Raw genomic sequence first — 20,254 nt, forward strand, 5'->3', positions numbered from 1 at the left:
TGTTATTAGTTAAGGCAGAAATGTATTGTCGTGGGGAGAGCAGCAGTAATATTTCTTGTGCCGGGGAACAGCTCTGCTCCATGTGGTGGCACGTGGGTGGCTTTCTGCACCGGGTCGGGCGGGACGGGGTCCCCAGGGGGTGGGGAGCAGCAAGCAGCAGGGCTCTGCTTCCTCCAAGCTCGGAGTTCTGCAGAAAAATGGGAAGAAACTGGGTGGAGGAAAAAAGTAGGATCCTGAAACTTGTGCTGCTTGCCACGAGGGCTGCCTGCTGCTCCGAGCAGTCCCCGGCGGTTTCTCCCATCACTGTGCCAGGAGATGCAGCCTGCTGGGCTCAGTGCTGTTGGAGGTGCAGGAGTGGCGGCTGCCAGGGGACACGGTGGGTTTGTCTGGTGCTGGAGGCCAAATCCCCGAGCACTGGAGCAGAGACAGCGTGCCGGGGCAGGTCACGAGCCTTGCAGGTCCCCACGGTGTCATCCAGCTTCTCTACAAGCCTGGGCAGCGCTGAAGCTACACGATGGTGCTGCTGAAGGGGAGAGCAGGCGCCTGGTGCCCTCCTCCTGCTTGGACACGTCCCTGCTCTCTGCAGGATGCTTTGGTTGGAACAAAACCCTTCGTGTGTGACCCTCCTGCCTGCTGTGACCCGGAGCTGCCAGCCTCCTGCAGGTTGGGTTTGTGGGGAGGCGCCCAGGGACCCATCCTCATCGCAGCCACGCTCGTGCCAGATGGATGCATTTAATATTAGAGCTCAGCCCCGGCTGAGTGCTCCCTTTCTTGAGGCAATTCCTTCCCTCACCCTGAGCTGTGGGGCTGAGCACAGCCTGGCTCCCCTCTGCCCTCCCTGTGCTGCAGGGCCCCATCACCTCCTATTCGGAGGCACTCAGGCCCCTGACAAGTGGCCCAGCCCCATGGGAATATTGCTTTTCCTGCAAGCTTTATCTCGGCTTTTTTTTTTTTATGAGCTTTTTCAGTCAGCTGGAGATGGAAAGGGATAAATCTGTTACGTTCCCTGAAAGTACAGCCGTCCAACGACTCTTATTGATATATCAGCAACTGCTGGAACACCAGATTTACGACTTCTGGGCTCTGGAAAGTGCCAGCAGAAGGTTTGGGAGCTTTGGGAGAAATATTACCTTAAAGGGAAACATTGGTGCAGTGGGTAAAACACACTCTTATTGGCAGCAGAGGAAATGAGAGCAGACAGGGCTGGTCCTGTGGTGCAAGTGCCTCCGTGTCATTAATATCTTTCTCCTCTTGTGTTGGACCTCTCTGAACTGCTGAGTGGCATAAGGGAAGGCAGCTAAAGTCACCTCCATTGATTCATCAGGGCCTTCTCCAAATAAATCCTGAATTCCAGCATTTTGAAAGGATTTGTGGAGGAAGGAGCCGTTACAAAGCGATGGATTTTGTGAATCCGGGAGGACAAAAAGAAAAACGATAACCAAATGGGACAGGAATGCGTTTGCCAAGGGAATTGGGCAACTGGACAGCCAGAAAGGTTCTGGCAGCCGAGATTTGGATTTTGTAGCAAAGAGCCTGGTACATGTGGGTTGTTATTAATGGAGCTTACTGATAACCCCGGGAAGCTCTGGGGTAGAAGTACTGAAGCTGCCTTTAAGACAGCGCCTCGCGGGGAGCTGCCTGCCAGGGCATCTTCAGGAACACTTTGCAATAACGCTGCCAGCCGGTTTAATATCCTCAGAGATGTTAACTCCAGAAAAGAGCTATTTTAAGTATTAATTTATTTTTTTTTTATATCAAATATTTTGTGTAGTACAGATTGCTGCCTGAACACAAGAGCGTCTGCGGAGGTCCTTGGCAGAAATGTTGGACAGCTTGTGCTTGCCTGTGCCGGGGGAAGACTACCAGCCCTCGTGCCCTGGGCAGGGTTAAAGGCTTTGTAGCGCTGCTGACTGCGTGTAGGGAATGTTAGCGCTGGTGAAGAGAGGTGAACTGACAGCTGGCTTTGCTACCCAGTGCTGTCACCTTATTTATACCACCACGCTCACGTCCCTCCTGCTCCTGGCAGCGCCGTGAGGCCGGGAAGCTGCAGTTGGCAGCCCAGGTACCTTTTTGAATGGTATAAGCAAGGAGAGGTGCTTGCATAATCGCATGGAAAAGTGGAAACAGCCTGCTGGTGTGCGGAGTGTCCTCGGATTGTGTCTGGCAAAACGAAGCTCTTTCAGCTTGTGTGGAAACTGTGAGAGTGGAAAGCAGCAGGATGAGTGCCAGGATTCAGGGGAAAATAATTAAAAAACGATAAATAAAGAGGCCTTGGAAGTGGAGAACAGTCTCCTTGAGGAAACAGAGAGACCCTTGCCTGTTAAGCTTTGGGGACATAGGAGTAACACAGCTCCAGGCAGCATGCTGATAGCGATGAGCATCTGCTGAATGGGTGTTGGGCTAATAAGGTTGGCTCTCCGTGTAGTCACTGCAGGGCTTTTGTGCTTGATGCACGTAGCATTTATCTGGTGTGTTCCTCAGAGATCCTGGAGCCTCCACAGGGGTCCTGCTGCACATGGAAGAGGAGACCAGGGCTGGACCTGCAGCCAGTCCCTCTTCCCGAATTATTAAAACGTGGATCCTTTTAGGATCCTATTACTCTGGAGCCAGGACCCTGCCTTGCACCCTGCCCAGCCCTTAGCATATTGCTTTGTGCAGGAGGCAGCAAACTGCAGGAAGAAGGGGCTCGCTGGTGTGCACACACAGGTCGGCAGGAGCAGAGCCCTGGCTTCCAGCTGGCTGTGCTGCAGGGCACTGTGCTCCCCGGCAGGGAGCTTCGGGCAGCAAAGCACGGAGCAGGAGCAGCGTGCTCCCCGTGGTCCCAGCAGGGCCTGAGATTGATGTGCTGGTGGTACGTGCACCTGCTCCAGGTGCTGGCGTTGCTGGGTGTGTGTGGCTCAACTGCAAATCACCTGGAAAAAGTAAAAGCAGGTTGTGTTTGAGAGGAAGCGGGAACAGCTGTGGAGGAACTGCAGGTAGGGCTGTTTTTTGGAGAGGGAGAACATGATCATCGAGTCAGCATTTGTGCATGTTTTATTTGGATCCATCTGGCACCCTCTTTGCAAGTGTTATGAACATTGTGAATAACTGTCTCTCTCCTCTCCTCCCCCCCAATCTTTCCTGCAGTGGTTTCTAGCGACAGCGAGAGCGACTCGGAGCTCAGTTCCTCCAGCCTGGATGAGAAGCCCTCCTCGCCTGTGGGGTCAAAAGGCTCACAAGCCAGAAAGCAGCAAGCAGGACCGGGTAAGGAGCTGCTGTTCCTTGTGGCTGAAGGGTGGGAAGCGAGCAGTGCTCGAACGCGTGGCTCTTGGTTTTGGGGGTTTTGCCCCCAACTTGGCTGCCCTGCGCAGGTGCAGCCCACTGGCTCCAGCTGGGGTCTGGTCTGTTAACACCAAATAGCAGCAATGGGTCGAACTGGTGGTGGGTCTCTGTTCCCTGCAGCCTGTCAGGGGCTGTCCTTGTGGTCAAGAGCTGCTCCTGGCTGTCTGGCAGCACATCTGCAGCCGGCTCCTCACGCCTGACCAGCATCCCTGGTGCCATTTTGGGAGTGGAGCACAGGAATTGGGCTTTTTTCCTGCTCCCAAGGGTACCTGGGTGGGAGCAGGAACACTTCTGCTCTCTTGGGACCTGGTCCAGGATCTGTACCCATTTCTCCCTCCCCTGACAACTGCTCTCTGTTGTGTTCCTGCAGCACCCAGCGGGGAGCCCAGCCGGCCCATGGGCAGGGTGCAGGCGAGCACCCACCCCCCTGCCCTCTTGGGGAGCCGCAGCAGCCTGGGCAGCGAGCAGGGGGCTGCCCTCAGCGCCTCCGAGAGCTGCCAGAGCGACCACCCACCAGAGGGGCACGACAGCGACGTCAGCAGCAGAGTCCCTGGTAAGCTGATGTCCCCCTCCTGGGCACATCCCCACGCTGGGGGCTGATCTCCCTCGAAGCAGAAGGCTCTCAGGAGTGCACCTGGCAATGCCGTGGCCCAGCATCACCTTTCCCTGCTGTTTCGCTGGTGGCAGATGCTGTCACAGCATTACAGCTCACTCCTTCCCTTGTGCAGAACCTATTCTGCAATGTGAGTAATCGTCTGGGGTGGGAGCTGCCCACAGCTGCCTGCGGGAGCCACAGCAGCCTGGGTCTGTCCCCTTCGGAGAGCCTGGAGCTCACCTGCCCTGCGGAGGCAGCAGCACAGATCCGAGCTGTTAATGGCGCAAAGCAGAAACCCAGCAGCTTCATGAGACTGAATACAATTTCTTCCTAATGTTAGGTGGCTCTCAAAGCCAAGCATGGCTCTTCCCAGAACTCTGCAGTGCAAAAAAGAAAAAAAAAGATACTTTTCCCCCTCAACAACCTTGGAACAATTAAGTGACTGTGAGAGCAGAGGCTGCTATCACGCCTGATCTGGAGCAGCTGAAAGAGATGCAAATGTGTTCTCTCCTTGATTCCTGCTAATCTATTCAATAACCCCTTAAGTTATCGTTTAGCACCGCTCCCCCCAGAGCGTTCCTGCTGCCCTGCGAACTGCCACTCCTTTTGTTCCTGAGTCGTTTCTGTGCTGTGCTTGTTGAGGCGTAAATTGGATTAGGGAGAGCAGGTTTATCCTTCAGTGCAACAGGGAGTCACAGTCCCCCTCCCCGTGCTTCCTGCTGGAAATAGCCAGCATAAAATCGTTGCTGGGTTCTTCCCTCCCTCCACAAGTTCTGTGGATTTGCAGTTCTCTTTAATTTAATTTTATTTTTTGCAAAGCAAATCAGATGAGTGGTACTTCTGCTCTGCCTGTCCTCTGTCTGGATTATAATGCTGCCCCAGCCTGGGGGGGTTATTTTTAAGCCTCTACTCGATGTGGCTTTAGAGGTGGGTGTTTGCCGTGGTGTGCTGGCTCTGCTGCCTGCTGGAGTGGAGCAGCAGATTGTTCTGTGGGGTGGAAGGGGTCTGTGTGACCCTGGTGCTGATGCTACGTGGCTGGAAGCAGGCGATGGCCATCCTGCATGGTGTGTTCGTGCAGGGCTTAGCACTCGGGAGCTTTCCTGCCAGCCACTCGAAGCAGCTGCCACCTGGCCATGACAGTGCAAACAGCATCTGAGAGGCAGAAAATGCCTTTTTCCAAGCAAAAACCTCTTATGCAAAGCTTGGCACAAGGGGTCAGCGCTTTCCAGTGGATCTCCCTTTGCTAGGCAGGAGAGAGCTGAAAATGACAGGCAGCGCGGACACACATTTAAAAAACAAGAACTGCACTAATCTCATGAGCCCAGTTACAACAGCCCCCGAGACGCAGAGAGGATCCTGCTAAGAAAAAGGTTAAGCCAGGTTGGCCGACTGGAGGATACCTGTGAAGATCTTCATTACTCTTATTTCCCAGGCTCCCTGCAGCAGGGACTGCCCTGTTCAGGGGGGCTGCAAGCTGCCTCCTGCCCGGGCTGGGGGTTGCAGTCGGCAGGGACAGGCTGGGGAGGTGATGGAGGTTGCTGTGTCAGCACGGAGTGTGCCCAGCTGGAGAGGGGCTGCAGCGGTGTAGGAATTTTGCAGGAATTCGGTAATTGGCGTGGCGCAGCGAGGTGGCTTGTAGCAGGTGGTTTGTGCAGGTCAAGATGTCCAGGAGGCTACAGTAGGGAATGCCCCGGTGCTTTGCCAGCAGCCTGGCAAGAGCAGAAAATAAAGAGAAGAGCAAACCCAGCTCCCTAGTGCCCTAGGAAGCGTGCTGCTGTGCGGAGGGGTTCATGTGCCCTGGGATTACAGAGATCTGGGACGTGCAAATGCTTCCAGTGCTGATGAGCTGGGAGCATGGGTGCTTCTCCCCTTCCTTACATAGGTCCGAGCTTCTCACTGTGTTTTTTTTGTTTTTTGTTTTTTTTTCCACCATGGGTCCTGCTGGATGCCACTTGCTGCCAAATCTCAGAGGCTGCTCCTGCCGTTCAGGTCTTTAAGGGGTGCTGGAGGTGATGGGTCCTGTGTGTCAAGGCCAGCAGACTGCATTGCTGCCTCTCCCTGGCTGTGGGACAGTGCCCGTGCTCTGCTGTGTCTGGAGAAAGTCAGAGCAAGGGGCAGAGATCCTCTCTTGTTCAAAGGCCTGATCCTCAGTGGCAGGATGAGGGCACAGAAGGGAGATTTCGCTACAGCTTTTCTAAAAGGCTCTGAAACTTTCTAACACCATACAGGGAGCAATTTTTTGCTTTATATTAGCACCTCAGGTATTGTTCTACCACTGGCTTTCTTTTTCTGCCTTTTTCTCACCTCTGCTCTAATTCAGCTCTCAAGTGCAACTGTGTAGAACAATTTAGCATCCTTAAATCCAGGGCCACGGGGAGTGGTACTGCAAAGGCAGCTGCTCGCAGTCCTGAGCTCCTTAAAGCCTGAAGGCCGAGACGATGGCATGGTCGCATGGCCAGGGGAAAACAAGGAGCTATTAAGAAGAGGCTTGCAGGTTTCCAGCACACAGCTCCAGCTCCGGCTGGGGTTTGGTGAGGCAGATAATGAAGCCTGGGGTTTGTCACGAAATGACTCATTGTCAGTGCTGCATTGGGATTTAGGCAACCTCAGCCCGTGAGCCAAAGTTGGAGAAGAGAGCAGGGAGCTGAGAAGATGCCATTTTTTTAATTTTTTTTTTTTTTTTACCACCTGCTTTCAAACGGTTTCAAAAGCATCATTTTCTGAGGGTCTGAACTCCCTTCTCATCCTGAAGCTCCGGTTCCTGGAGGTGAAGCAGATGAAGGCCTCCAGAGGTCCCTTCCAACCTTAAATATTGTGTGTCCGCTCTGAGGTCACAGCTGCTAAGGAGGCTGCTAAATCTCCCTCTTTCCATGGCTCTTGCATCTTTCCACTGGGTGCCATGAGGTGTATGTAGTGCACATAGGAAGGCCATGCACTGTTTTGGATGGAGGATGATTTATCCTAAAGAGAATGAGAATTGCACACGGGAGAAGCCCAATCTTCCTTTTCCCCCACCGAGGGAGGGGAACCTTTTGCTCTGGCTGCACAGCTGCTGTGCGAAGAGGTGCCTCAATCAGAGACGAGCGAAATCCTCGCTGTTCTTAATTACAACATTTTTATTAAAGAGAGGGAATATTAAACAGAATTAAACAAATCAGCAATGCGTTATGGTGGTTTTCATTAGCCCATGGAGAGCTTTTTGTGGAAATTACATCTTTGAGTTTGGGCTTGGCTCCTGCAGGGGGGTGATTAAGAGCACGGGGGATCTCCCCTCAGCTCAGCTGCAGTTCTGATTTGGTGGGTCCTCGTTGCCGAGTGTTTCCTGAGGACCTTGTCCGAGGAACAGCCAGGGTGGTCAGGCTGCCTGAAGAGTTTGCAAGCAGGGAAAGGTGAGAGGGGCTTGGCGCGGGCTGGGGGGCTGCAGAAAGTTGTAGTTTGGGCTTAAAAGAGGATATTGGCAAAACAGCCACAAGACGAGCTAATTAATGAGTAGCATACATCTGAGCGCAAATCACAGCCTCCCCATCTCTGCCTGTGTGCCAATGTGTTGTCTAAATCATTAATACTTAAAGAGTGGTGCAGCAGCTGGCAGTTAAACAGAGCCACGTTAAACAGCGATGTCTCCGAGCCTGGGAGCTGAGACAGCGACAGCAGCACCCAGGGGTGTAAGAAATATTGTGGCTGCAGCCAGAGGTGTTGGGGTGGTCTGAGGGACCCCGAAGGTCCAACCTGGGCCCTTCTCCCAGGGTGGCAGAGCTGCTGCTTCAGGTACATCCCTCTGGCTGCTGTCTTGGTGGCTGTCGTGCTGGAAGCAGCCGAGCAGAGCTGAGGGAGAGGGTCTGGAGCTGAGAGAGATGGGCAGGAAGCACTGCTTCCAGCTCCCTTAATTTGGGGAGATTTATGCTGTGTCTTTCAGGAGTTTGCTAGATTTAGAAGCGAGGTGGTGTCACTCTCTCCGTGGCTCAGTGCCTCCCTGGTTGGGGTAGGCATCAACTTTTGCTCATAAATATGCAAGCTGTTAATACAGGAGACAGGCAGAGCCATCCTGCATTATTTTCATGGCAGGAAATTCTCCGGGCATCTTTGAAGTTGAAGCATTAACTTCTTTTTTTCCTTCCCTTCTGTTTCTCAGATGTCTGCTTTGCTCCCTCAGGGACGCTGAAGAGGTAACATCTTGCTTCAGCGGGTCTGACTGCTCCGTTCCATGTCGGGGAAAAAAAAATTTGTCCTAACAGCAATTAGGCTCTGAATGAGATAGTAATTTCTTTAATGACTTTCTTTGTGGCAGTCTTTGGGGAGGTGACTTTTGTTTTGCAAGTTTGGCAGGAAGGTTGCTTAAATGTTTTCAGACGGCTCGTTCCCTCGTGTACATGAGCTCCAGCCAGAGAGCATCATCCATGATGAAGGCATCACCTTCCATGGTGCTTTCTCTCTTTGCAGCAGGGCAGAACGGGTCGGCAGCCACACTCACAGCCCCTGCTCTTCCTCCTCTGCCTTCAGCCTCAGCTTGCAGTGAGGGGACATGACAGGAGGAGGGGGGGGTCTTTGGAGTCAGATGTGTGGGGCAGACCCACAGCATCTGCCTCCCACCACTGCTGGCCCATCTCGTTTGCCCCCGTGTGCTCTGAGCTCGCTGTCATTGCCGCAGGGTTGAGTTTTCTGATGAGGATGAGTCGTCCCTCCTCCACCAGTGAAGGAGCTGAATTGTGCCTTCATGGCTGAGAGCCTCAGAGCTGTCTCTGCCTTCTCGTATGGGTACTGCAGAGCACCAAACGATCCTGCTGTATTTATAAATAAAACATGTATTCCAGTAGTGACGGTGTCAGGAATGATTCAAGGTTTGCGTTTTAGGTACAATGCATTTGTAAATACGAATCTTAGAAGGAGCGTCTGCCCCCTCCCATGTTTTAAGGAATTAAAATATTTTCATCTTCAAGTGGTAGAACCAAAACATTTTCATCTCTTTGAGTCTGCCTTGAAGTTAAGGGAATAAAGGCTTGAGTACCTAAAAAATAAATTACTTTCACTATTTCTGTAATTCTTCATGGAGTTTTAAATTGAAGACTTCTTCCTTGAAAATAGGGGAATGACAAAGACTCATTCTCTTGCCTCTTTCACTCAATATATCTGGAAACAAGTCTGCTGCTGAGGATGAAAATCCTATTTTTGTGCCTTCTTTCACTCTGCAGAGGTCTGTACTTTGGTCTTTGATCAAACAGTCTGCCTGGCCTCCTGTCCCCATGTCCTTAGACTTATTCTCTGCCCGCTGCAATACGTTTACTCCTCATGCTCCCAGCTTTCTATTGAGCATTTTGCACAAAGCACCGAGGGCAATAGTTGATGTAATCTTTCAAAACAAAACATAAAAGAAGGAGCATAGGAGTCTAATACAGAAGTTAGGAGTCTGGATTTTGGTGTCTTTGTAAACAGATTGAGAGGTTTTATGGCTTAGGAGGCTATCTTTGAACTGGGACATTTGCCAGGAGCCGGTAGAAGGAATATGCAGCGCCTTGAACGTTTTGTATGAATGTGGTGACTGCAGAGTGTCAGGAGTTGAAGTAATTTGTGTCCCCTTTGGTTCAGAGAAGCAGAAGAGAGGCGAGTACCAGGGCCTCCTGGTCCAAAGTCCAAGGGCTGCCTCCTGGTCAAAAAGTTGCCTCCTGGCCACTGCTTGGGCACACAGAGGGCAGGAAGGTGAGGGGAGGACCTGCTCTGTGGTGTGTGGGCGCTGTCACCTGGTTTGGAAACCTCAAAGGGCTGAGACTTGGCTTTCTGTCTAACTCGGCAGTCTGAGGGGACCAGCTCCATCAGCACAGCTCTTTCTTTCTCCTCTTTCCCAATTTGCCTGTCTTTTCTTTCTTTAATAAAGTTTAATGGGCCCTGACTGCTGACAGAGCGTGGAGTAATGATGCACAGACATTCTCCTCATTATTATTTTTAGGAAGCTCTTAAAATGGCACCGAGGAGGTAAAAGCAATCTAAAATAACTTTGTCAAGTCTCTCCCCTTTGCTTCTTTTCACACAAAACTTTTGTCTGTCTCTGTTTTGAAGGCAAACGGTACATTCACACCAGAACCCGGTGCTGACGGAGGTGGAGATGGAGCTGCTTGCCTGGATCCAACACTTGCCCACTCCTGTAGACCTCACTCCAGACAACAACTGCCACCAGTGGGGACTTCTGTGACCACTGGCTCTTGCACAGACATTTGCAGCACCTGGGGAAGTGCTGGCCCGTCCTCCCCGCCTCACTGACCTGATTTCTGGTTTGGTTTGGTTTGGTTTTGTTCCCCTCCTACCTCTGACATGCTGGGAGAAGGGTGCCGTGCCCTGGGGCCCAGCTGTGTGTCTGTTAGAAGGGGCAAAATGCTCACTGGGGCTGAAGAAAGGTATTGTGCTGCCTCTGCTGGCCTGCCAAATTCAGACCTCGGTTCTGCTCCTGGCCTGACAGCCCTGGCTTTGATTTCTTCAGGGGAAAGGGGAATTCACCCCCGTGCTCCTGAAATAGGGTGTGAACACCACAGCCCCTGTAGTGCTTCTCACCCAGCGGTGATTTTCCCTCTGTGAGCCCTGAGGGTGACAGCGGGCTCTGATTTGCACTAGACTCCATGTGCCTGGGTTGTCACCCCTTGTATGCCTTGTCCTCGTTCTGGCATGAGGTGGTGTGGGTCTGGTGGAGGCATCCCAAATGAGCTGCTGAAGCTGAGCTCCCTTCCCCTGAGCTATCCCTCCCAGACAGGGCTGTCTGCTCAGGGAGGCACTTCAGTGAGTACAGAAACACCTGGAGAAGTTTGCAATGACTTTTTTCAGTTCTCCTGGCTGCGTGCTGGCCTCTGTGTCCTGCAACGAGGGCGATGCTTTGGTGTTAGGGTCATGGGCAGCGTGTGTGCTGCAGCTCTGGGTGGGAGAACGCTCACCAGCCCACAGCCAGCTGGCTGCCTCCGATTACCCAAGTCAGCTAAAAGCTTTCCAATTACTTTATCTCGTTAAGCTCTGCAGATTCTCCTCCCACATGCACACCTTATAATCTGTTGCATGAGCAGGGGCCTGCATTTTGCCATTTTCCTGGAAGTCTGGAGCATCTGGCCGACCATGATGGTGTCATGATGAGTCAGGCTGTGGAAAGCTCTGTGCCCAAGTCCTGCTTCTTCTCCAGAATGGGCAATTTCCCTCCAAGGCCTGGCAGATGAGAAAAATCAGATTAGCTGACATCTCCAGAGCAATTAGATCTTTAGAGGCTTGAACGAAAACACACGCTAGGCAAGTGGGAGTCTGTGGATTTTTATTAAATGCTTTGGATCTGACCTGTGTTTTGCTGAAGAAATGAAGGTTTCCAAAAAGTTCCCTCTGGAGTCGTGGATTTAAAAGCAATTCATGCCTGTTAATGTCAGCCTGTTCCCTTGGTTATTACTCTTTTGTTCAGCTCTCCTTTGCTGCTGGGTGCTTTGTGTGCATGTAGTATATGCTCTTACAAATGGCTGCAGTAAGAAGATAAATGAGATTGGGCGCTGGAATGCTCTAACAGGAGATTGGAAATCAATCCTTGACTTTCTTTCTAAATGAACATGGTCCAACAGAGCACTGCTCCTGTACTGCTTTTCCAGCTAACACACCATGGCAGGTTGCTGAGAAAATCCTTCCAGCTCCGTGATCTGCTTCTGCCCTTTGACAAGTGAAAACAAAGCCTTTGGATGACGTGGGCTCCTCGAGGTGGCCTAAAGAGAAGCCTCTGAACATGGTTTTCACACCGCCAGTGTTGAAGAGAGCAAGGGATGTGCTTGTTCTCCACAGAGGGGTGCTTTTAGTGTTGTGGTCTGCGTTGTTTAAACCTGGCCATCAAGGCTCTGATCAGCCCCATTGCTGAAAGGGGTGATGCCAAAATTGTTAGCAGTTTCTGGAAAATTAAACCCAAAAGGCAGCTTTTCCTGAAGTGCTGGTATGATTTCAGAGCTGAAGTCACGCTGTTTCTTCTGAGAGTTGCAGGGTCTTCAATTTCAGAAGTGTGCTGCCACCAGAAAAATCCTGTGCTGCCTTAGAGCTTTTGACAGTCCTACTGAGGCTCTCTTGCTCTGTCGTTGCCGCTGTGCCTGAGACAGCCTGGTCTGCCAGCCTAAGTTAATCCTTCAAAAGAAGAAGGAGAAAGACACTTAAAAAAAAATGACTATTTTCTTAAAACCTGTTACTTTCTCATTAAAAACGCTACACTGAGTTGGAGAGAGTTTTTAAAATTGAACACATCATTTCTAGCTCTCCTTGTGTTTCTTATGATTCATGCCTGGACAGTGCAGGCAGGTTAGTCATATTTTCACCCTCGTCCTCACTTCTTAGGTCTGTTTACCAAGCTGTGGGTTGCCAGCTCTACACAAGAACCTGTTCATCTCTGCCGGCTTACTGTGCTGCTTTAAGGCATGGTTTTGATTTTTTACAGAGACCAAGTTTTACAAAACAGATTAATCTGGGACTGCTATTTTGTACCAGCAAGACTAGAAGTGATGCTTTCTTATCTCTATATTTTACCTCCATGGAGTAATTCCACCTGAGTTTGAACAGAACCATTCTGCTGCCTATGGAAAAACTCCCTGTGGGTCGAGGGAAGTCTCTAGCCACATTCAAATGTGATAGATAAACGTACTCAGCTCTGTGTGTGTAGTTTCTATTAAAGCTCTCCTTTCCCTTTGGTGCCTCTCTCTTGGTTGTGTTTTGTAGCTTTGGTTGGAATATAATCCTAAACCTGCACCAGCTGACGGCCTTTTTACTTGGCTCAAGGTGGGCAAGAAGGGCTCAGCCTACTCTGATCGTTTGTGTTGCTTTTATTATTTTGTTGTTCTCATCTCCGTCCCTTACAACTTTTATGTAGTGTTTTACTACGGGAAACAATAAAGCTTTGGCTCTCTAACAACTGCTTACCGTTCTTGACACAGTAAAAACTTTCATTCCATTCCCAGGTTGCAGATACTCTCCAAATCCTTGGGCTGGCTCCAGCGAGGAAAGAAAATAACCCAGCCAGTGGAATGGTGATTCACACGGCTGGAGTGTAATTGAATTATGTGCTCAAAAGTTGTCATTTGTCTATTGCCCCTCTTTGGCACCTCTGCAGAGGGCACAGGTCTGCTCCTTGGCCCCTCTGTGGAAGGTTTTTAGTGTTGTAACCACTAGGCATGAAACAGCGATGTCTCTGCAGCCCCCAGGGCTCGTCTCGCCCCGGTGTGACAGTCGGGGTCTTTGCCTCTCGCATTGTTTGCTGAGTGTGTGCAGCCCTGGCCGCTCTGCATTCAGCTTCAAGGTTTCGAATGGCTTTTTAATCTGCTTTTCCCATTTTAAAAGCGCCTCAATAATTGCTGTTGGGATTGTTGTGCTGGGGAGCTGCCATTAGTCCAAGGATGGAGCACGTCAAGGACTAACCTCCTCTTGTGCTGTTCCTTCCCGCTCCGCTTGCCATGACAACAGCCGCTGTAGGGGAACGTCGGCTGCGGGATCTCGGAGTCAGCAACACTGGCCATGATCTACCGAGTTTTTTACAGGTTTTTACATACTTTGTACAGCTGTAGGTTGAGGGGAAAGGGGGCCCTTTCTCTGTGGGAACCCTGTGTAGTGGCTCAGCGCACCTGAAGCAAATCAGCTACCAGCTGGTGTTCAGACAATGTTTTTCTGGCCATTAATGAGTCGGACGTGGATGGCCTCAGACTATCAGAGTGCCTGGATGTTGGCACAAAATCTCTGCAGATTTCTGATGTTCGTTTGTAAAACAAAACCTACCAGCAGTTGCTCTTCCCTCCTCCTCACACCCCTGCAGGTGGGTGGGATGGGAGGAGAGATGGGGAAGTTGTTCGGAAGGGCCGGTGCTGCGATTAAATGAGGAGACTTGGAGCCGGCGCAGGATGGCAGGTGACAGGTAAGCATCTCGGGGGAGGCTTCTGCCTTGAGCTGATTCACATTCCTTCCTGGCCAGCGTGCCTGATTAGCAGTGTGTTCAGGTAGCCCTGGAAATGCCTGCGATGCTCGGGAGGCACAAGATGATGGCAATGCCGTGTCCCTCCGCAGCAGCACAGAGACGGGAGCACGACGTGTGCTGTGTGTGCAGGCAGCCAAGTACTCGTGCACCCCTGCCCTGTGCCTTTGCTCTGCAGAAATTTCCTCTAAATGTCTTCATAGCAAAGCAGAAAAGGAGCCAGCCCAACTGTGTGGCACAGAGGGTGCTGCTCTGCACCTCTGGGAAATGAATTCGCGTCCCTGGCGCTTTGCAGAGGTCCTGTGTGTTTACTTGGGGGCATCCATTGCCTTTCTTTTTCCTTCTGCTGATTTCTGCCTGGCACTGGAAGCTGTTTGTAAAATCTTGGAGGGATTATTGCTCTTGTTTTCCCTCTCTGCAGTGAGTGGCTGTACACGATGTGTTTATATTTTGCCAGGAGAGATGGATCGCGGTTTTAAAGTATTTTTGTTGTGGCCTGTATCGGTCTGACAGCAGCTGTTGTGCTCTGAGCCCTCCGCTTGCCCCCAGACCCCAATTTCCTCCTGGATCTCCCCTGGTACCCTTCAGTTATCAAATGCAGCCCAGGGGCAGTGCCTCTGCCCCTTCTCAGCACGTCTCCCTTTCCGAGGAGCTGGGCAGGGTCTGCTGGGTCTGGGCCCTGGGCGAGCCACGGTCAAGCCAACGATGGACAAATGATCCTCATGCAAAATCAAGCTCCTCCAAGCAATTGCACTGTGGACGTCCTAATGGTGCCTTGGAGGATGGAAAAAATAAACCGAGAAATGCAAATGGGGGCTATAAATCTTTCTGCCTGTGGCTGGGAGGTACCTGTTTAATTAGCATCATTGAGCAGCCCTGGTGTAGTAAGTGCTAAGTAGGAAAGTTGCCAAATTTTCCCTGTTTGGGTAGCAGGTGACTTGCGAGCTGTTTGGATTCCCACCTTGTGACTGTTCTGCTGCACTGGGGAGGAGCTGCCAGCACCATCCTGCCCCAGTCCCCTGCAGAGCTGGGGGCTGTGGCTTCTAGGTCCTAAGGGACCCCAAAGATCTTTTGACAAAGCAAAAGCCGGGCCCCCGGTGTGAGGTGCTGAGCCTGGTCCTGCTCTGGGGACAGTCCTGGGGCACGGAGCTGCCCTCCTCCTCCTGTCTCCTCTTGCACAGCTCTGCTCTGGGCTTTGGGGAGTTGTTTGTGCGATGAATAAGAAGGTTTCTGTGAGGATTTGGGCCAGGGAGTCCCTGCGCCCGTGTTGATATATCACCCCTGGGTATTCTCCTGCTCTGACGCTAATTGGCACCACTGTAACACCAATCTTTTTAACGCTGATAACGCCTGTGAGTTACTGGAGGCTTGGCTGGGGGATTTCAGGCGAGGTGTCTGGTGGTGCTGCCACCTCCCAGGCCCCGGGTCCTGCCTGGGTTTTTCTGGCAGCTTCTGCGCCCATGCCATGTGTGGTGGGAGCAGGACGATGGAGTGGTTGGAGAGGATAAACAACCACGGTGCCACATCGGCACAGCCCAAACAATGCCTTTCTCCTTCGTGTTTTCTCTTTCTGTCAGTTTGCCATTCAAGTGTAATAAGATCAGCGCGGATAATTTGTGTATTCATACCAAACATAATTTTCCCTCCTGTGCCTCACCAGCTGCACTGCAGTCGGAAAGGCAAACGTGCACTTTTCCTTTGCATGGTTATGAATGGGTGCATCTGTTCCTCAAATATCGGGAAAGGAGGGCGAAAAGATGGGAAAGGAGAGGAAGAAATCAGATGTTGCTCACTTCACTGCCTCTGTGGGGAGGGAAGGATACAGGACTTGGATTTTTGCAGCCTGGGCCAAGTCCCACGTTAGTGTTTTGGGGACTGGCTCAGTTCTCACCGTGCTGTCTCCCATCAGCTCCACACAGGGCTTTTGGGGAAGCAGAAAAAAGAGCAGGGACTGAATCCCCCGGCCCTCACCCCTGCATCCCCCGGGCTCTGCCTGAGGCCCGTGCTGGCAGTGCAGGAGGAGGAGCAGGGCTGGAGGCTGCAAAGCAGCAGAGCTGATTTACTGGGCTTGCTTCCCTCCCTCTTTCTTCCCTGAGAGATGCCCACTGGAGAGGGAAGAGGAGGGAGGGAAGGGGGTTAATTTTCTCCCGTTATCTGGTGCCTCCAGCTGTGAGCAACGCTGACAGCCCCGGGGCTGATCAAACACCCAGCAGTCTGCATTCAGCATCCCATCTACATGGTCACAAATAATGTCAGCACGTCCCCGGTCCCGGCAGTAACACATGCGTGTGTCCCTCCTCCTGCTGCAGCGCCGGGCTCCTGCCTCTGCTGCTCGTGGCACGGGGCCGTTCGGCTTTGGCATGGCATCGTCCCCCAATGGCACAATCGTGGGCAAATGTGCTCTTCCTCTGAGCAGGTACAAATTCTGGTTCTTGCTCTTTCCCGTTGAGATCAGGTCCCTCTGACCTTTCAGCTGGGTTTGTTTCTGTTTCTCACGCACTTTGTGAGTCCAGAAGGTTCCACTTGGGTGTGAAATAGCGTGTTCTAGTTAAAGCATGGGGTAACACTTCACCAAAGCCACGTGGAGCTTCTCAGCTGCCCTCCAGGCAGCGGTCTTGATGTGTTTTTTTAAACTTTTGCGATGTCCACACTTAATAGCTTGGGTTATTACAGCAGAGAGATGCTAAGTGCCAGGCTTTGAAGGCGCATGGGAGCTGCACGAGGCTGGGACAGGCCGAATTCCTCCCCTTTCCCTGCTTCACTGATGGACATGGACAGGGACTCCTCCAGCAGTGCCACGCTGGGAGCACAGCGGCAGCATTCCCCAGGCAAGTGGTATTTTAATGCCTTTTCTTTAAATATTTTTTTTTGTGTTGCAAGGAGTGTGGTGGTGATCTGGGGGGCTGGAGGTGCCTGGGGAGCGAGCACGCAGCTCCCGGTCGGTCCTGACTCATAATTATTGGTCCTGTGAAAGGAGGCGGTGGCTCCCCGTGTGCTGCTGCATTAGCAAGGCACTCAGGGACGTTTCGGCAGGCAGCTGCCCAGCTCTCAACCTGTCATTTTGTGGGTGGGCTGCAGGGCTCTGCGCTCAGATGTGCACTCTGACGGTGCAGCGAGCCCTGCTGAGGAGGGCAGGGCGCAAACTGCTTGTTTTGTAGGGCAGCACGCAGCTGACAGGGCCACCAAACTGTTGCCCCTGTCCCCAGCCGGGTGGGAGCAGCGTGAGGAGGAGGGATGCTGCTCCCGTGTTGGCATTGGGGTGGCCCAGCCTTGTTCCTGGCAGCAGGGGATGGGCCGTGGGGCTGAGCTGCCAACGGCCACGGCTGGTCACCCAAAAAGCTGTCAAGGATGCGGTCAGAAGAGCTTCATCGGGATGCAAATAGATGTAAATTCATGTAAACATATGTCTCGGTGCAGGTAGCTACTCGTGCCCAAATTATGCAAATGTTCTAATCCAATAACGCTAATGTCATGATTAGCCGGTGACACGATGTTCATTAATATGGTTCCCTGGCTCTTACACCCATCACTGTCAGCATGATTATGCTGAGGCAGAGACTCGCGGTGTCACCGGCGAGCAGAGCCGGTGTCAGGGAGTGAGGGGGACACCCAGGTCCTGGGGCCACCAGGAAGGTCCCTGGGGAACGTCCTCGCATGGTCCAGGCAAGGTCCTGGGGACCCCATTCCTCCCAGTGGGAGTTCGGAGCAGGCTTCCCAAAAAGCCTGCAGAGCAGCTAAACAAGCAATGCTCAACATCCATCGCTGCGATCAGATGAAGAGGACTAGCAGGGCCATCTAGTGACTCCTCTGGCTGCTTAATGACCTGGGAGGTGCCCCCCCCGGATGGGAGTAATTACAACGCTGGGGTTTAAACCTCTCCTCCTCTCCCTCCATCTCCCATTTGTTTTTCTCTTCACTGTTTTCTCCTCCCTGGCTCACCACGGGGCTGGGAAGTGCCAGGGCTTCCCCACGGCAGAATGGAAATTTCTGCTGCCTTGGGCTGGGCGACGCGAGGTTGCACGGCTAGACAGCCCGCACATCTTGCGCTGCATTTTTTAACGTCTGCTGCTTATTGAAATTTCGGCGTGATGCTGGGATTTGGCAGTGGGGCTGGGAGGAAGCCCCAGCAGCTGGCTGCCTGCTGGTCCCCGAGGCTGGCTGAGCCTCACGGTGCGGGGACAGCGGGGCAGCAGCCAGCCCGGAGCTCTTGGGGCTGCGATGGGTACGTTGGCTGAGCACCAGCACCGACCGGGGGCTCCACTTGGATTGCTCTTGGCAGGATGTCGTTAGCCTGATGCTTACGTGGGAGAGGAGCAGCTATAATGCTTCCTTAATGCAGCCAAATTGCTCTTTAATTCTGCAAAACCAAGATGTTATTTCACGAATCCCCGGAGCTCGGCGTGCAGCGTCGGTGCTGTGGGTTATCGGGGAGCCCTCCCGTCGCTCCCTGCCTCCTCTTGGCTTCGCACGCGTTAACTCTGGAAGCTGGTGGTGACTCCCAAAATGCCTCCTCCCACCAAAATGCAAGCAGAAAGTCTATCAATTTCCATGGCAACAGGGCCAGGCCCCAAATGCTGATGTTAACTCTGCTCCTGGACATCTCTGGGGCCCAAATTGCCGGGCGTGCGGGCAGGCAGCCGTGCTGGGCGCCGTGCCCGAGCCGTGGGTAAGGTGCTGCAGGATCGCCACCGGGCTTCACTCCTGGGAAGTGATGCTGACATCCTGCCGCAGCTGGGGAAGAGGTAAAAGGGTAAAAGTACTAAGACAAGTCGGCTGGATAATCTCAGAGGACGCTGACTCCAGCTCGGAAAGGCACCGAGAGCAGATAAAATTAGCCTAATAGGAGTTGATGCTGCACAGAGCTCTCCCCTCCCATGAAAGCAAAGGATCGGGTCTGTGTTCGGCTTGCAGGCACGTAGCGAGAAGAGCTGGCGTGGTGCAAGCAGGTGGCTCTGCCTGGCCTCCTGATGGCAAAGCTCTGGCAAGGCTCTGGAGCCTGACCCCAAACCCTGGGGTGCACCCCATGCTCCCAACCCAGGCGCTGCTGCCCTCCTGCGTGTGCCTCACAGGACTCCAAAAACTCCAGTGCTTTAAAATTACAAAACAAAACACCCAACTATTTTGGGATTCACATCGAAATGGCAACATATGCTGCGCATTAAACATCAGGCCCTGCCGAAAGTTTAGCTATTCTGGGCCCATCCTGAAAGGCACTGAGGATGCTCAGAGAGCAGATGCCTTCCTGCCGCCTCCCGTCCTTTCGGAAGCATTCTTGAAGGTTCAGCTGCGGTAGCACAGTGCTGGCAAGAAGGCTGCCATCCACCCTTGCCATTAGCTGGGTGTTTCATAAGCTCTCTGGGAACCTTAAACATTATTTTGGGGGGCAAGGGCTCCTTCTCAACCCCATTTGCCCTTCGCGTCTCTTTCTGAAATGGTTTGTTTGTGTCTGCTCTGTGTAATAGAGCATGGGCTGTGTTTTGCCACTGTGATTTCGTTCGCAGCTTGTAATTATTGCTGGTTAAATCTGGTGCAGTGATGGCCGTGAGCAGGGCCTGGGCGAGCACATAGCCTCAGGCTGGGCTCGCACCGAGGAGCAGCGGGGGCCGGGGCACCGGCATCGCGGCACGGCTGGGGAGCCGTAATCGGCACAGCCTGTTGTAAGCCTCTTAGGATTATTTAGCCAAGTTTCCCAGTTATCATTATTATTATTGCTTTATTTAGCAAATGTGGGGGGCGTTTAACCAGGTAGGGCCCGCAGTGCATGCTGTGGGCTCAGCTGAGCTTTGCCAGCCGTGGAGGCAGGGACCTTCCACTGCTGGTGCTTCCAGAGCAGGGCACATGCTGCCTTTCCATGAAGCCTCTTCCATGCACACAGCCCAGCTGGGGCTGAGCATGTTTGGAAGAAAACAAACGTGTTTCATGTGTATCAGCAGGGTGAGCTGAAGACAAAGTTGGTCCTGAGCCACCCCAAGGGGCTGGAGGGCTCTCTGCACATGCTGCTGCACCTCATTTCTGGCACAAAAATGGTGGGGAAAAAGCAGAAAGAAAGCTCAAGCTGTGCGGCTGGTGCTGCCCTGTGTCTTCCCTGCATGTTGGTTTTGAGGTTTGGTTTTGAGCTGGGAAGTATTAAATAACCACGGGGTCAGTTATCGAATCTCTGATAAGCGACGGCGACGTGCAGCCGTGCTGCTGTGCTGGCCCTTTGGAGAGGCATGGATTAAGCAGGAATCAGCCCTCAATTTGGTTGATTTAAACCTGGAGTTTGACAGCAGAATGCAATGCTTAGTGCTTGATTTGGTTGAAATGTGCACTGAGGAGGGGCTCTGTTTTTGGGTATGCTGATAATCCATGTGCTACCCTTTTGTTTGCTGCAGGGAGGCTCCTGCTCACCC

At 52.5% G+C, this 20,254-nt stretch overlaps 1 protein-coding gene across 2 annotated transcripts in view; it reads left to right on the top strand.

Annotated features, from left to right (window-relative positions):
* RPH3AL (rabphilin 3A like (without C2 domains)) overlaps positions 1-8,805 on the top strand; it is a 33,484-nt gene extending 24,679 nt beyond the window's left edge. Inside the window, exons 12-14 of one of the 2 annotated variants that reach the window (XM_084493423.1) lie at positions 3,127-3,243; positions 3,692-3,874; positions 8,049-8,805. In XM_084493423.1, the coding sequence (XP_084349549.1) occupies positions 3,127-3,243; positions 3,692-3,874; positions 8,049-8,086 (338 nt within the window). In that variant the 3' untranslated portion in view covers positions 8,087-8,805. The remainder of the gene's footprint in view (positions 1-3,126; positions 3,244-3,691; positions 3,875-8,048) is intronic. The other variant, XM_084493424.1, reaches the window with a different exon arrangement.
* The last annotated feature ends 11,449 nt before the right edge of the window (positions 8,806-20,254 follow it).

Source organism: Aythya ferina, assembly GCF_964211825.1.
Source record: "Aythya ferina genome assembly, chromosome: 19".
Classification (NCBI taxonomy): domain Eukaryota; kingdom Metazoa; phylum Chordata; class Aves; order Anseriformes; family Anatidae; genus Aythya; species Aythya ferina.